The sequence below is a fragment of the Saimiri boliviensis genome, chromosome 8 (genome assembly GCF_048565385.1).
Source record: "Saimiri boliviensis isolate mSaiBol1 chromosome 8, mSaiBol1.pri, whole genome shotgun sequence".
NCBI classification, from domain to species: Eukaryota; Metazoa; Chordata; class Mammalia; order Primates; family Cebidae; genus Saimiri; species Saimiri boliviensis.
The window spans coordinates 128,644,345-128,662,327 of record NC_133456.1 but is presented as its reverse complement, the minus strand read 5'-3'; the positions used below and the strand labels follow the sequence as shown (position 1 = coordinate 128,662,327).

The window sequence follows — 17,983 nt, the reverse complement described above, 5'->3', positions numbered from 1 at the left end:
ATATTGATGTAAATGCTTCAAAATACATGGTACAAAAATAGATAAAACTGCAAGAGAAGTAGACAAATGCCCAACTATAGCCTGAAATTTCTAAAATTGTTACTAAATGGGTAGAATAAGGAGGCAGAAAATCAGCAAGACTATGGTAGACTTAAATAACACCATTCTTCAGAAGTACTCAAAGACTATACTCTAGATCACATCTTAATAAAAAGATTAAGAAGGATTTAAGTCACACAAAACATGTTCCCTGACCCAAAAGCTATCAACTTAAAAATGAATAACAAAAATGTATTTAAAAAACTCAACTATTGGAAATTAGCATACATCAAAATAACACTGGGATGATTAAAAAAATAAAAATAAAATTAGAAGTTATTTTGAACTAACTGAAAATGAAAACACATTAGAAATTGTAAAATGCATCTAACACAGTGCTTAAATAAAAGTTTTCAGTACTGAATGTCTACATTACAATGCTCTCAAATAAATCACTTTGACTTCTACCTTAAGAAATTAGAAAAAAAGAAAAGGAAATTCAAAGGAAGCAGAGGAGAGAAACAATAAACGTCTACATTGATTTGAAAGTTTGTGTTCTTCCAAATTTCATATGCTAGAATCAAATCACAGAGGTGATGTTATTAGGAGGTAGGAGTTTTGGGATGTGATTAGGTCATGAGGTCCAAGTGTTCATAAATGTATTAATGTTCTAGTAAAAGTAACCCCAGAGAGCCTCTTTACCCTTTCTTCCATGTAAGGACACAGGGAAAAAATAATGATATGAATCATGAATTGGTACATCTTCAGACATCAAATCTGATGATACCTGTATCTTAAATTGTGCTGCTTCCAAAATTATGAGAATCAATTTATAGTGCTGATAAGCTCCCAACTATGGATTTTTTAATAATATGCCAAGAGAACTAAAATAACAGAGATGGAACTAATGAAACACAAAAAGAGTATAAAACTTCAACAACATCAAACACTTTGAGGCGAATCAATAAAAGTAATCAACCTCTGCCTAGCCAAACTAGCTCATGAAAAGAAAAAGCTACAAATTAGTAACCTTGAAAATGAGTAATGTGACATTATTTCTGATTCCACAGATACTTACAAATACTAGGTAATATAAAATTTATGTGAATAAACATGACAACTTCGACAAAATTGACAAATTCCTTGAAATGTGAAAACTACCAAACCTCAAGAAAAAATGGGTAACCTGCATCGCCTTAAATCTATAAAAGAAAATTAAGTCATAGCTAAAAATCTTCATATGATGAAAACTCCAGGTCAAGAATCCTACACTGGTGGGTTCTACCAAATGTTTTAGGGAAAAAAAAAGAGACATAGAGAGAATTCTGCACAAATTCTCCCTCTAAAATAATAAAAAAATTGTGTAATTCCCAGTGTTGAAAGTAAAGATTGATTAGAGGTGAATGCATCACAAGGGAAGATTTATCACAAATAATTTAAAACCATGCCCTTGGTATGGTCCTCATAGTAGTGATTCTCATGAGAATTGGTCATTTAAATGTACATGGCACCTCCCACCTCTCTCTCTAGCTCCTGGCTCTTGCTATGTGATGTGCAAGCTCCTGCTTCACCTGCCTTCAAGATTGAAAGCTTCTGACAGAATGCTGGGAAGATGGCCACCTAAGAACAGCTGAGGACTTCAGCTCCCAGTGAAAGTGCGGAGGGTGAGTGGACGCTGTGTTTCGAGACGAATTTTTATTGCCCACAGACTAGGAGATACCTAGGCAGAGGGGTCGTCAGTGCCGCAGTTCCGGCCGGTGCGGGTGTTTTGGCCCCTGCGAGGCTGCTTTGACCACGCCCTGTTGCGGGGGTTCTCCGTACAAAAGCCACTGGTCTGGGAGCCCTCTTAGCTGGCGATAAGAGCCCTGAGACAGCAGAGTAGCCCATTCATCTGAAATAGCGAACCAGGCCAGGAGATTCTTAGGCAAGAAAACCTCCAGGAGCCGGAGCTGCTGTTTGAGCCAACTCAGTGAGTCGCAGCAAGGGAGATCCCAGTGCCTTTTAAACAAGTGACTGGAATGCTGGGTCATTCAACTTAAAAAAAAAAAAAAAAAAAAAAAGACTCTGAGTCAGGGAGCCAGGTGACCAGGCTCGGTTGGTCCCAAGCCCCAGCCCCAACAACAAGGAAAACAAAAACAGTGATTGAACATGCTCTGGGTTGAGCCTTTCACAGCAAGCACAGCTGAACCCGGGATGGTCCAGCTCGGAGTGGGAGGGGCGTCCGCCATTACTGAGACTCTCCACCACTAAGGAGGCAGGCCGCCATTGCCGAGGCAACCCGCCGTTGCTGAGGCAACCTGCCACAACAGAGAGAGTCCGCCATAAAAGAGGCAGGGCCACCATTGCTGAGGCAGTTCTAACTACGCCCATATAAACAGGACTGCAGGGAAGAGCACAGAGCAGCTGGGTGGAGCCCACAGCAGCTCAGCAAAGCCTCTGCAGGCAGAGGGTGGCCAGGTGGGCTGATAGCTGGGCGGGGCAGACCTGAAAGAAAAAACAAGGGCAGCAGCACAATGGAAACTCATAAAGCCCTAACTCTCTGGGACAGAGCACCTGGGAATAAAAAGTGCTTTATGAGTTCAGCTGCAGCAGACCTAAACGTACCTGCCCAGCAGCTCTGAATGAACAACGGAGCTCACAGCTTAGGACTGAAGCCCAAATAAAAGATGGACTGTCTCCTCAAGTAGCTCCCTGACCCCCATAGATCCAAAGACTCACCTCATAAAGGAGAGAACAGACTGACAGTTGGCAAGCATCCTTCTGGGACAAAGATAGCGGAAGAGGAAACTGGTAGCAACCCTTACTGTTCTGCAGTTGCTGCAGGTGATCCCCAGGCAAGCAGGGCCTGGAGAGAACCTCAGCAGTCCTACAGCAGAGGGGCTAGACTGTTAGAAGGAAAGCTTAAGCCAGGCACGGTGGCTCAAGCCTGTAATCCCAGCACTTTGGGAGGACGAGGCGGGTGGATCACGAGGTCGAGAGATTGAGACCATCCTGGTCAACATGGTGAAACCCCGTCTCTACTAAAAATACAAAAAATTAGCTGGGCATGGTGGTGCGTGTCTGTAATCCCAGCTACTCAGGAGGCTGAGGCAGGAGAATTGCCTGAACCCAGGAGGCAGAGGTTGCGGTGAGCCGAGATCGCGCCATTGCATTCCAGCCTGGGTAACAAGAGCGAAACTCCGTCTCATTTAAAAAAAAAAAAAAAAAAAAAAAAAAAAAGATGTAACTTCAGTATCCACGAACTAGAAGCTCACTCAGAGACCCAAGCTGAAAGACAGTAACTACAAAGACAACAGGTGGATAAACCCACAAAAATGGGAAGAAACCAGCGCTAAAGGATGAAAACTCCTGAAACCAGAACACCTCTCCTCCTAAAAGGGATCACAACTCCTCAACAGCAAGGGAACCAGACAAGATGAAGAAGGAGTGTGATGAAATGACCCACTCAGACATCAGAAGGTGGATAGTAAGAAACTACAGTGAGCTAAAAGAACATGTTCTAACCCAATGCAAAGAAACTAGGAACCTTGAAAAAAGGCTGGACAAAATGCTAACAGAATGGACAACATAGAGAGGAATATAAGTGAATTGATGGAGCTGAAAAACACAACACGAGAACGTCGCGAAGCATGCACAAGTTTCAACAGCCGAATTGACCAGGCAGAAGAAAGGATATCAGAGGTCGAAGGTCAACTCAATGAAATAAAAAGAGAAGGCAAGATCAGAGAAAAAAGTGCAAAAAGGAATGAACAAAATCTTCAAGAAATGTGGGACTATGTGAAAAGACCTAATCTACATCTGATAGGTGTACCTGAATGCGATGAAGAGAATGAATCCAAGCTGAAAAATACTCTTCAGGATAGTATCCAGGAAAACTTCCCCAACCTAGCAAGGCAGGCCAATATTCAAATCCAGGAAATACAGAGACCACCACAAAGATATTCCTCAAGAAGAGCAACCCCAAGGCACATAATCATCAGATTCACCAGGGTTGAAATGAAAGAGAAAATGCTAAGGGCAGCCAGAGAGAAAGGTCAGATTACCCACAAAGGGAAGCCCATTAGACTCACAGCAGATCTCTCAGCAGAAACCCTACAAGCCAGAAGAGATCAGGGGCCAATATTCAACATCCTTAAAGAAAAGAACTTTCAACCCAGAATCTCCTATCCAGCCAAACTAAGCTTCCTAAGTGAAGGAAAAATAAAATCCTTTGCGAACAAGCAAGTACTCAGAGATTTCATCACCACCAAACCTGCTCTACAAGAACTCCTGAAAGAGGCTCTACACATATAAAGGAACAACCAGTACCAGCCACTCCAAAAGCACACCAAATGGTAAAAGAGCATCAACACAATCAAGAATCTGCATCAACTAACCAACAAAACAGCCAGGTAGCATCAAAATGACAGTGTCAAATTTACACATAACAATACTATCCCTATATGTAAATGGACTAAATGCCCCAATCAAAAGACACAGACTGGCAAATTGGATACAAAGCCTAAACCCATCAGTGTGCTGTATCCAGGAAACCCATCTTACATGCAAGGATACACAAAGACTCAAAATAAAGGGATGGAGGAAGATCTACCAAGCATATGGAGAGCAAAAAAAAAAAAGCAGGAGTTGTAATTCTCATCTCTGATAAAATAGATGTTAAAGCAACAAAGATCAAAAGAGACAAAGAAGGACATTACATAATGGTAAAAGGATCACTGCACCAAGAAGAGCTAACGATCCTAAATATATAGGCACCCAATACAGGAGCACACCGATACATAGGGCAAGTTCTTAATGACTTACAAAGAGACTTAGATTCCCACACAATAATAGTGGGAGACTTTAAAACCCCATTGTCAATATTAGACAGATCAACCAGACAGAAAATTAACAAGGATATCCAGGACCTGAACTCAGACCTGGAACAAGCAAACCTAATAGACATTTACAGAACTCTCCACCCCAAATCCACAGAATATACATTCTTCTCAGCACCACATCACACCTACTCTAAAATTGACCACATAATTGGAAATAAATCACTCCTCAGCAAATGCAAAAGAACGGAAATCATAACAAAGAGACTCTCAGACCACAGTGCAATCGAGTTAGAGCTCAGAATGCAGAAACTAACTCAGAACCGCACAGCTTCATGGAAACTGAACAACTTGCTCTTGAATGTTGACTGGATAAACAATGATATGAAGGCAGAAATAAAGATGTTCTTCGAAACCAACAAGAACGAAGACACAACATACCAGAATCTCTGGGACACATTTAAAGCAGTCTCTAGAGGAAAATATATAGCAATGACTGCCCACATGAGAAAAAAGGAGAGATCTAAAATTGACACCCTAGCATCAAAATGGAAAGAGCTAGAGGAGCAAGATCAAAAAAACTCAAAACCTAGCAGAAGACAGGAAATAACTAAGAGCAGAGCAGAACTGAAGGAAATAGAGACACAAAAACCTCTTCAAAAATATCAATAAATCCAGGAGTTGGTTTTTCGAAAATATCGACCAAATAGACAGACCAATAGCCAGATCAATAAAAAAGAAAAGAGAGAATAACCAAATTGATGCAATAAAAAAATGATAAAGGGGATATCACCACAGATTCCACAGAAATCCAAACCTTAATCAGAGATTATTACAAACAACTCTATGCACATAAACTAGTAAACCTGGAAGAAATGGATAAAGTCCTGGACACCTGCATCCTCCCAAGCCTAAACCTGGAAGAAGCTGAAACCCTGAATAGACCAATAACAAGGTCTGAAGTCGAGGCAGCAATTAAGAGCCTACTACCCAAAAAAAGCCCAGGTCCAGATGGGTTCACACCCAAATTCTACCAGACATACAAAGAGGAGCTGCTACCATTCCTTCTGAAACTATTCCAGACAATCCAAAAAGAGGATATTCTTCCCAAATCATTTTATGAGACAAACATCATCCTGATACCAAAACCCCGCAGAGACTCAACAAGAAAAGAAAACTTCAGGCCAATATCCATGATGAACATAGATGCAAAAATCTTCAATAAAATACTGGCAAGCTGATTGCAACAGCATATCAAAAAGCTCATCCACCATGATCAAGTAGGATTAATCCCAGGAATGCAAGGCTGGTTCAACATATGCAAGTCAATAAACGTAATTCACCACATAAACAGAACCAAAGACAAAAACCACATGATTATCTCAATTGATGCAGAGAAGGCCTTTGACAAAATTCAACAGCCCTTTATGCTAAAAATCCTCAATAAACTAGGTATTGATGGAACCTATCTCAAAATAATAAAAGCTATTTACAACAAACCAACAGCAAATATCATACAGAATGGGCAAAAACTGGAAGCATTCCCTTTGAAATCTGGCACTAGACAAGGATGCCCTCTCTCACCACTCCTATTCAATATAGTATTGGAAGTTCTAGCGAGAGCAATCAGGCAAGAAAAAGAAATAAAGAGTATTCAAAGTGGAAAAGAGGAAATTAATTCTGTATTTGCAGATGACATGATTGTATATCTAGAAGACCCCATCGTCTCAGCCCAAAATCTCCTGAAACTGATAAACCACTTCAGCAAAGTCTCAGGATACAAAATCAATGTGCAAAAATCACAAGCATTCCTATACACCAATAGCAGACTTAAAGAGAGCCAAATCAAGAATGAACTCCCATTCACAATTGCCACAAAGAGAATAAAATACCTAGGAATACAACTAACAAGGAACGTAAAGGACCTCTTCAAGGAGAACTACAAGCCACTGCTCAGTGAAATAAGAGAGGACACAAACAGATGGAGAAACATTCCATGTTCATGGTTAGGAAGAATCAACATAGTGAAAATGGCCATACTGCCCAAAGTAATTTACAAATTCAATGCTATTCCCATCAAGCTACCAATGACCTTCTTCACAGAACTGGAAAAAAACACCTTAAACTTCATATGGAACCAAAAGAGAGGCCGCATAGCCAAGCCAATTCTAAGCAAAAAGAACAAAGCAGGAGGCATCACACTACCGGACTTCAAACTATACTACAAGGCTACAGTAATCAAAACAGCATGGTACTGGTACCAAAACAGAGATATAGACCAATGAAACAGAACAGAAGCCTCAGAGGAAATACAACATATCTACAAACATCTGATCTTCGACAAACCTGATAAAAACAAGCAATGGGGAAAGGATTCCCTGTTTAATAAATGGTGTTGGGAAAACTGGCTAGCCATGTGCAGAAAGCAGAAACAGGACCCCTTCCTGACACCTTACACCAAAATTAACTCCAGATGGATTAAAGACTTAAACATCAGACCTAACATCATAAAAACCCTAGAAGAAAATCTAGGCAAAACCATTCAGGACATAGGCGTAGGCAAGGACTTCATGACCAAAACGCCAAAAACAATGGCATCAGAAGCCCAAATAGACAAATGGGACCTAATCAAACTCCACAGCTTCTGCACGGCAAAAGGAACAGTCAGTAGAGTGAATTGGCAACCAACAGAATGGGAAAAAAATTTTGCAGTCTACCCATCTGACAAGAATTTACAAAGAATTAAAACAGATCTACAAGAAAAAAACAAGCCATTCAAAAATGGGCAAAGGATATGAACAGACACTTTACAAAAGAAGACATACAGGAGGCCAAGAAACATATGAAAAAATGCTCATCATCACTGGTCATCAGAGAAATGCAAATCAAAACCACGTTGAGATACCATCTCACACCAGTTAGAATGGTGATCATTAAAAAAATCAGGAGACAACAGATGCTGGAGAGGATGTGGAGAAATAGGAACACTTTTACACTGTTGGTGGGAGTGTAAATTAATTCAACCATTGTGGAAGACAATGTGGCAATTCCTCAATGACCTAAAAATAGAAATCCCATTTGATCCAGCAATCCCATTACTGGGTATATATCCAAAGGATTATAAATCATTCTACTATATGAATGTTCATTGCAGCACTGTTTACAATAGCAAAGACCTGGAACCAACCCAAATGCCCATCGATGATAGACTGGATAGGGAAAATGTGGCATATATACACCATGGAATATTACGCAGCCATCAAAAAGGATGAGTTTACGTCCTTTGTAGGAACATGGATGAACCTGGAAACCATCATTCTCAGCAAACTGACACAAGAGCAGAAAATCAAACACCGCATGTTCTCACTCATAGGCGGGTGTTGAGCAATGAGAACACATGGACACAGGGAGGGGAGCACTACATGTTGAGGTCCATTGGGGGGAAATGGGGGAGGGACGGGGAGGTGGGGAGGTGGGAGGAGATAGCATAGGGAGAAATGACATATACAGGTGAGGGGAAGGAAGGCAGCAAACCACACTGCCATGTGCGTACCTATGCAACAATCTTGCATATTCTTCACATGTACCCCAAAACCTAAAATGCAATTAAAAAAAAAGAAAAAAAAATTGAAAGCTTCTGCAGGTGTCCCCAGAAACAGAGGCCCATGTTATGCTTCCTGGAAAGCCTGTAGAACTGTGAGCCAATTAAAGTTATTTTCTCACAAATTACCCAATCTCAGATATTTCTTTATAGCAATGCACAAATAACCTAATGCAGAGTACATTTCAACTCATTGTATAATGCTAGAATTACCCCAGATCAAAACCAGAGTATATTCTTAGAAACAAGATAACTGCCTCATGACGATGTATGCAAAAATTCAACCAATTTGTAAAGCAATGGAGATATCCTCCAAAAAAATCAGTGCATAAACTGTGGTACAATCATACAATAGAATATTACTAAAGACTAAAAAGAGATGAACTATCAAGCTATGAAAAAACATGAAAGGACTTAAATGCATATTTATAATAATGAAATTATCAAGAAAACAAATTATGGATATAGGAAAAAAGATCAGTGTTTTCCAAAGAGTTGAGGAGCAAAGATACCCTGTGTTTTTACAATTTTCAGAAATTTTTGCTCATCTTCCTAATATGAAAAGAGTAACTTCTTCTATTTAAGTGTACTTTCACTTGGTTGAGAAATATTATCACCCTTGAGGGTGTATGCTGAGGAATACAATTTGCTTCTGAGTGATGTCAGGGGAGCCAGCCTCTGTATTATTCTTTTGGTTATATGTAAACTTAGTATGGTGCTTCCCCCAAATGCTAGTTATGGCAGCATACTGGGCATGTGAGAAGGCCCTCAACTTGCTGCAGAAATGAGAAAGTGGATGTTTCAAGGAGGCTACATCAGTCTCCACTTGAGTCAGCAAATTTTGTGATAAGGTGTGCAGTGCAACCTCCCAGCCAACAATTGGTGACCACAGGTTACAACATGCTGTGGCAGAAGCGGATAAGAATATGCTTTGTCCTTGTTTTACCGCTAGGAACTCTCTGTTGCTTCAGGATATCAGCAAATCTGTGTAATGCCCAGTGTCCTGAATTCTCTACTTAGCTCCAGAAAGAAGGATGTAGCTGGGCAAAACTACACTGAAAAGTTGGACTAGACTGACAAAACTGGCCTGACATTTGGATACCCTAAAGAGGAGCACAAATACCAGCCAAGACAAGGGCATCAGGGAAAGCTCTTAGTGAAAGCAGAGGCTCCCAAGGAAAGAGAAAATGCAGCATCAGTTCAATGTCCTGAGTGGTCATGAATCGTTCTGCTTCCTTATCACAACCCTGACCTAAGACTCATAAAAAGCTTGTATGACTTTTTTTTCTTCAAAAAAGGAGTTTCCTCTTTTCCTCTTCCCCCCAAAAAACACTATGTCTGATAGTAGCCATTAACCCAGATAAGTTTAATTAAATATCAATCCTCATTTTCTTTCAGGAATTAATATTTTACTATCAAATTCTTTCACTCAGCAAATTTTATGACATAGTTCATTTTACATGATAAATTATTCATCAATAAGATTTTTCAAAGATACATATACTTTTATATCAATGAAATTTATGTCTAATCATTTAAAGTTCAAAGATGAATAAAACTATTGTGTCAATGAATTATATAGGCATGGGCTTTAAAACATTTTATTGAATATATTTCCAAACAGCCAATCATAATAATACAGTCTTTTTCTAATGTACCCATACATTAAGAATTTACTTGTGAAATTTTGGAAAAATATATCAAAAACTTGTGTAATTATGAAGCCTGAAGGTAATAGAGAAGCGTAATGTGTCACTGTGGTAAATGTCAGATCTAGTAATTCCTCCTTTTTCTAGTACTCTCTAGAGCACCCATAGTTTAATCTGGAGTGCAAATATTCCAAGTGCATTTGAAGTGAGTTCACTCAATTTCCTTCTCAGAAATTTCAAAATTACATAGTTAGCTTCTTCCCACCCCCCACTCAACTTTCATGCCTCACAATTGCTATTAAGCAAAAATAATGTCGAGATCTGTGGTCCTGATTCTTTCCATTCAACACTTTTAAAAATAAAATTTCCTACCACTTTCTTCCTCTTGTTCAGAAGTAGTATTGTGCATCTATAATTTCTGGTTTTTATCATTCTCAGCAAATTGATAAAAGAACAGAAAACCAAACACTGCATGTTCTCACTCATAAATGAGTGTTGAACAATGAGAACACATAGACACAGGGAGGGGAAATCATACACTGGGGTCTGTTGTGGGGTGAGGGCTGGGGGAGGGACAGCAGGGTGTGGGGAGATTGGGGAGGGATAACATTAGGAGAAATACCTAGTGTAGGTGATGGAGGGATGGAGGCAGCAAACCACCATGACATGTGTATACCTATGTAACAATCCTGCAAGATCTACACATGTACCCCAGAACTTTAAGAAAAATTTAACAAAAAAGATATTTCCAAGATATGGAAAAAATTTTCTGTTTTTTTTTAAATCTCTTCTCCTCTGGCTAAAATCATACTCAGAAATAAAATCAAAATAATGCTTTCCCCTGACTCTCTTTATGTCTTGACATCCTATCCAATTGCTCTTCTTCTGAATTATTTCAATGAAAAGTCTATACCCTTGCTACTCAGTGCATGGTCCAAGAACCACCAGCATCAGTATAGTCAGAGAATTAAAAATGCCATATCCTAAGTCTGCTGAATCAGAATGTGCATCTATACTGAAAAAAATATACATGTGTGGCTGCCCACTTATGCTTATATTCACTATTAATAGGTAAAATACAGCTTCACATAGTCAGGTAATTCCATCCCTAAAGTTGTTCGCAAGTGAGTAAGACAGAGTGGAAAATTTTTGCTGTCATTCTTTTTTACTAGTTTTTGTATTGGAAGCTTGTATATATTCTTCCCACCTTTCTAACCATACTGTTCCTCTATCTAAAGAATTATTTTATTGTATCAACCTCCATTACATATACCTGCTTCTTTTTCCCTCATATACTCCTGTACTTTCTGTCTTCCTCATTATTTATTCCTTCCTTAATATATTCCCTGTGATACCTCACATTTTAGAGTATCTTGAATTTAAAGTTATAATTAAGATCCATTTTTGGCATTCTCAATATCTCTTTCTGACACCCGACAAGATATGTAACTTATCACCATTTTAATTCCTTTTTTTTATGCTATGCATTTAGTGGATAATGTTCTTAGGCTATTGCAGTATAGCAGTCCTCAAATTTTTAGATAAATATGCTGTCAAATGACTTTTAAATTAAAAATGATTCTTACTCTTCAGTATTCCATTTGTTGTCATGATTTCTTCTTGACATGTAGCTTCAGGTAAACATGTGTAATTCTGTGTAGCACTTTCAGAGACACTCTGTTCAAAGTCCTATCAATAATGAATTTCAATTTAAAAATAATAATGAGTGACATCAAGATTTCCTGAATAACGTATTTCAAAAAAAAAAAAAAACAACAACTCAGTTTCCTACTTTAAAGGCAATTTGATTTAAGGATAGAAACATATTGAAAACCAAAACATTTATATTAAGAACTTCACATATGATCTCTAAATTAAGCTTACCTTTCATCTTCATTTAGCTATTGAAACCATTACTAAGCATGAAAATCCAAAAATAAAAGCATATCCACAGAAAAAAATATTCACTCATGAATATTTAAACAAGAAATTTCCTTCAAAATATCTAAGTCTACTTTGTAGTTCCCAAGAAAAATGAGAGGGCATTTAAAACAAAATACAATCATCTGCCTCTTGCTATATAACAATGGCAGTATTAAACATTAAAAATATTCATAATTATAAATGTTTAGGGTTAAAATAAGACACTTAAAATAAGACATAAAAATTGTATAAAATAAAATTTGAAATAACAAATATTTTTGAGAAAATTTTTGATAACAGAAAATGCTTGAATAAAATTTAAAAGAAGAAAAACATTTCTATTATGTTTAAATGAAAGGAAATCAATATCAGGTAAATTATGCAACTTAATTCCAATTAAGACATAATTTCAGAAAAATATAGCAAGCCCTTCATAAAAATATAAAAACATTAATTCATAAAGCATTTAATATGTGCCAGGCACACATTTGCAATCTTTTTTTTTTTTTTTTGAGACGGAGTTTCACTCTTGTTACCCAGGCTGGAGTGCAATGGCGCGATCTTGGCTCACTGCAACCTCCGCCTCCTGGGTTCAGGCAATTCTCCTGTCTCAGCCTCCTGAGTAGCTGGGATTACAGGCACGCACCACCATGCCCAGCTAACTTTTTGTATTTTTAGTAGAGACGGGGTTTCACCATATTGACCAGGACGGTCTCGATCTTTTGACCTTGTGATCCACCCGCCTCGGCCTCCCAAAGTGCTGGGATTACAGGCTTGAGCCACTGCGCGCGGCCATTTGCAATCTTATTCTACACCTTACAATAATGAAAATGATGATAATGCTTCCTAGTCTTTCCAGGATGTTAACAGAAAAGTTATAAGCAAGTATGATCTGTTGTTTTTCTCTACTCCAAGTATCTTTCACCTAGGCCTTCACATGCTGTACTACCTCTCATGCTTTTTATGGGAGCTTGACGGAGTCTCAAAGAAATCTCTGACTACAGAATTTAACTGCCACTCCCATTCCCATCCTAACTGTCAATTTCTTCAATTCTCTCTAGCCTAACACTATCTGTCTTTAAATAGAAATCACTTATATTTAATGATCAGTGTTGTCGCCTTGTTTTTCTGTTCCTACCATTTTAACGTATGTCCTCATTCTGTGTGTTCAGATCTCACTGCCTAGCATGCATTTAGTATTCAGTAAGAACGTTACCATTAGTTAAAACATTTAAAATCTCAACAGAGAGGTCTAACTTACTAAATTCCTTACAAGTTTAGAAAATAGTAGTAGTAGCCTGTTGGTACTTAACATTTCCTTACACTAAACTAGAAATCCACATGTCTGTTGTTATTCCCCCAATATTTTTCTGACAATACTTTAGATTTGGAAAAAGTACCCTCAATATTTATTAAGCCACTGAATATCAGTCATCATTATCTTAACGTTTGTATACACATTTTTCAGTTTACAAAATATTTTCACTTTTATTACATTGTTCAATTAAACATACCTAAGAGGTAGATTTTAGCACTAATTCAATGAACAAGGCCACTGACATTTGACGACACTAAATAGTTTTCTCCAAGGTTACGTAGCTAGTAACAGAACCAGAATACTGACTTATTTTTTTGACTTCCACTCATGATTCTTATAAAGCAGCTACTTCTAACAAGTGGTGAGGCCCTTCCCATCTCTTTGCACAGCTGTGACCTCAGAATACATCATTATTGATATTTATGTGGCTGCTACAAAAATAACTCAAAGTGTTCTATTTGTGAAAATAATGTTTACCCTTTAAAACACTATTCAACCAAATTGTTTTTATTATAGTTTCTCAGGTTTCCTATTCTTCTTGCCTTTCCTTTGCCTGAAATATTCCTTAAGATCTACACTGTACAATTCAAATATAGCACTTTCAAGTCCCAAGCACTCTTTTCAAGTTTCAAGATGTACAAAACTATAGTTGTAATGTTTTCCCTTTGAATCCAGATATACCAGAGAATCATAAATTTGCCCGCAAGTGGACCCCGAATTGAAATTCTTCAGTGTTTAGACAAATGTAGATTCAGAACCCAAATAAATTCCTAGAATTTCTAAGCCTTATTTTTCCACTATACTACACTACCTTCTTAAATTAATCCTGCAAATTAGTGGAACTGCACTATGAAGCGGTAATCTACTTATCAAATGATAACTGTTCAATATGTTGTGAAAAATATGAGAAATTGCTTAAGGGCAATATACAGAGGTTAAACAAGAAAATCAAAATTCTATTTTCATGTTTCAACATCTCTCAGTATTTATATTTTAAAGAATAATGAAAACAAAATTGCACAATACCTCAGAACTCCAACGTGATTCTATGTATGTTTCTTGTCCTGATTTTAATGTAAACAGTTTATCTATAAAATATTAATCACAGATATATTCATGAGAACATTTATTACCATATATTTAAAAAGTATATACAAATCTATTTTTTTTCATGAATCTGTGGTTTTTCTTATTCAGCTTGTAAATCCTTTTTGCAGACTATTCCCACCACTTTTATGGTCAATCTAGTAGTGCTGCAAACTAAAATATCTGAAAGTAAACTTTTTATTCATTAGAATAGAAACAAATAGAAATTTGCCTAACTCATATAAACTATTTCTTCAAAAAAGCAACCAACCATGTTTTCTTCTTCCCAGAAACACAGTATGTCCTATGCTGGATATTAAATGAGATAATTTAATTATATGCCATCTTTCATTTTTTTTCTATTTATTTTGCATTACTCAGCATTATTGACTCAGCCATGTCTATTAAACAGAATTATTCAATTAAGAATATCAATAAATAAAACTTTTGAGATATAAAACATTTTTTACATTAACAAACTTTACATCTAACAGTTTTAAATTTCAACATGCATGACAGCATACTGTGTGTATGTGTAATAGAGAAATAAGCTTTAAAAACTTTTATTGCATATACTTTAAATTTAAATACTGCTTTAATTATTTTGAGATAGTCTTTCCTTAGTGCAATATTTTCAGAATCAACTTGTGATGCCTTAGAGAAACATTAGAAATCTATATAATTGTCTTAAGTAATCTAATGTTTCGATAAAAAAAAGAATTAAATCAATGCCTACCCAATAGTAAACTAATGTTTCCACATTTAATAGGATTAAATCAAAATCCACACAAGATCCAAGGAATACTGAAAGTCATGAGACAACAAATAAATTTTTAAAAAATCTGCATTTTCTTTATAAACAAAATTTTCAAATTTCAAGTATTTAAAACAGGTTGAAGAAAAAATTAAACATGCATAACAAAAGCTTTAAGGATGATTTCATTATTAAGGGTCAATTTATAATTTGACATTTATGAACTTTTAAAACTGGTCTTAAATTCTGATCGGAATCCTTGCAGTTTGTTTCATGCATGGAATCCAAGAAGTCAACTCATACTTTCGTTGTTGACAATATTCACTTACATTTATTTAGAAGTGCATACTAAAATGTTTAAGAGATAAATGTATTGTTAACACCACCATGGCTCTAATGATTTGTAAGTCATAGTTCTAACTGACATCAGAATGTATGACTAACTGACATCAGAATGTATGACTGTGCATTCATATATCTTAAATACTACAGTGGTAATTTCTAACATGTTAAAAACAAAATACAAAGCCAACTCAAAAGGCTTATCAAAATCTGCACTTGTTTTAATTTTTATTTATTTTATCAGAATAAAACAGTTTAATAAATTGTGGTAGTCATACAATAGAATGTGAAAATTTAGGAGGCATGAAACAGAAAACAAACATAACAGAAATAATGTCCAGTTTTCTTTGTAAACAAAATTTTCGAATATTAACTTTTAGCACAGTTTAAAGGGAAAAGCAGACATACACAACGGTAACTTTAAATACCACTTTAATATTAAGGGTACATTTATAAGTTGACATCCATGAACTATATATCTGATTTTCAAATATGCTAAAAGTTTAAGTTTCATGTAGAGAATCCAAAAACTCAAATGATCCATTTGTTATTGACCATTTTCCCTCTCAATTTTACAAGTGTATACTGCGCTGTTTCAGGGAAATAATGTGTTATAACACCATAGCTTTAATGGTCCACATATCGCAGTTTTTATTGTTATTAAAGTAGATGATTGAGCACAGTGATACTTGAAATATTTTAGTTTTAATTTCTAATACATCAAAAAGCAATAGATAAAACCAACTGAAATGAAGAATGAAATCTGTACTTGTTTTTATTTTCATACATTTACTTTTTGCATGGACAAAATTTAATGAGTTTTGGTGCAGTCATACAACATAATTCTATAAAGAACCTAATATAAACAAAACCAGAGCTAAATGTGCCCATTATGGATGGATCTAACAATATAATGCTGATCAAACAAAGACTGTTACAGAAAATTACACACAATGTGCAATTACTCACATAATAGAAGTTGAAAACAAATTCCACATATTATTTATGACCATGCCCATATATTGTAAAATGTTGAAACATGCATAGGAATAATAATTTTAAAAAATCTAGTTTAGGCAACTGTTTACCTCTAGGCAATGAAAAGACAGTAAGGTCAAATACTTCAGAATCACAGTTTTACAAAAATAATAATAAAGAAATGATTGCTTTTCCCATTTTTTAAAAATAAGTGTATCACATGCAAACACATACACATGCAAACAGGCATGAACGTACACCATACACACACACACACACACAGAGAGAGAGAGAGAGAGACAGAGACAGAGAGAGAGAGAGAGTAAGCTAATCAGAATAACTGTTTTCCTTAGGATACTTTAAATGACTACACTCACATGAGGTAATCAATGTTAAAACAAAATTGGCATGTCAACAAGTGAAGCTTTCCATGAAGTAAAAGGTAGAATTCCAATCAATTTTTGAAGAACTGAAGAAACATTAGTTTCAAAAATGAAGAGAAATCCAAGAAGTCAAATCATACTTTTGTTGTTGACCATGTTCACTTACATTTATTTAGAAGTGCATTTTGTCTCTGACAAAATGTGTTGTACCACCACCACAGCTCTAATAATTTGTAAGTCATAATTCTAATTGCCCTCAGAATGCATGATTGTGCATGCTTGAATTTTTAAGACATAAAGAAATTCCCAATACAAACCACTATAGTATCAAAACATAAAAGTAGAAACACTTGAAATTAAAGGTATGTTTTTAAAGAAAATTCACGTTCCTATAAATACCAGTTTTTCCAATGTAGATACCACCATTGACATTATTTAGCTCAAGTATTTTCATCAAATTTGAAAAATAAACACTGGGAGATGAGACTATTAACAGATCAAATATTGAAATATTCATTTACCTGCTCCCAATGTTTGTTCATTCTTCCATTCTAAGGCTTTATTTGAAACAAAGTTTTGCATTTCAATGGCAGGCTAAATGGGTTTGGAAGAAAAATGATTAATAATGAATGCATACTTCACAAAATACATCGTTAAAATAATATATATTCAATTACATATATATTAATTATAAAACTCAATACCTCAAAATCAGAAGGCTTCTTAGAAGGCTCTATAAAGCAAAAGAGATTTATCATCAATCATAGGTAAATATGACAAAACCAACCACAAATGAACGCAGTGCTAGTAACTTGAGTCTTTTTGCTAACTTTGAGAGTTGGGGGGTTTCTTTCGGTTTGTTTCTTTAGGGCACTCCCATGACAGAAATACACTGAAGAAGCTAAGAATCTAGGCTTCATAAGACATGCACTTAAGATTTCAAAAGGGATAATGTGTTGTGCATGCAAAATGTGTTGATTTTAATATGTATAAGCTGGGTGTTGAAAGGAGAAATGATCTTTGATCAAGGGAGCAAATCACGATCTGAAAAAAAATATGTCAAAGCTGAATATAGAATCCTACATCATATATT

General features: G+C 36.2%; 1 protein-coding gene across 1 annotated transcript in view; it reads right to left on the bottom strand.

Annotated features, from left to right (window-relative positions):
* The window catches only part of ANKRD30A (ankyrin repeat domain 30A), a 107,860-nt gene that overhangs the window by 28,903 nt on the left and 60,974 nt on the right, over window positions 1-17,983 (bottom strand). The window contains 4 exon segments of the mRNA XM_074405305.1: window positions 11,693-11,795; window positions 14,374-14,435; window positions 17,412-17,484; window positions 17,595-17,623. Coding sequence (XP_074261406.1) covers window positions 11,693-11,795; window positions 14,374-14,435; window positions 17,412-17,484; window positions 17,595-17,623 — 267 coding nt within the window.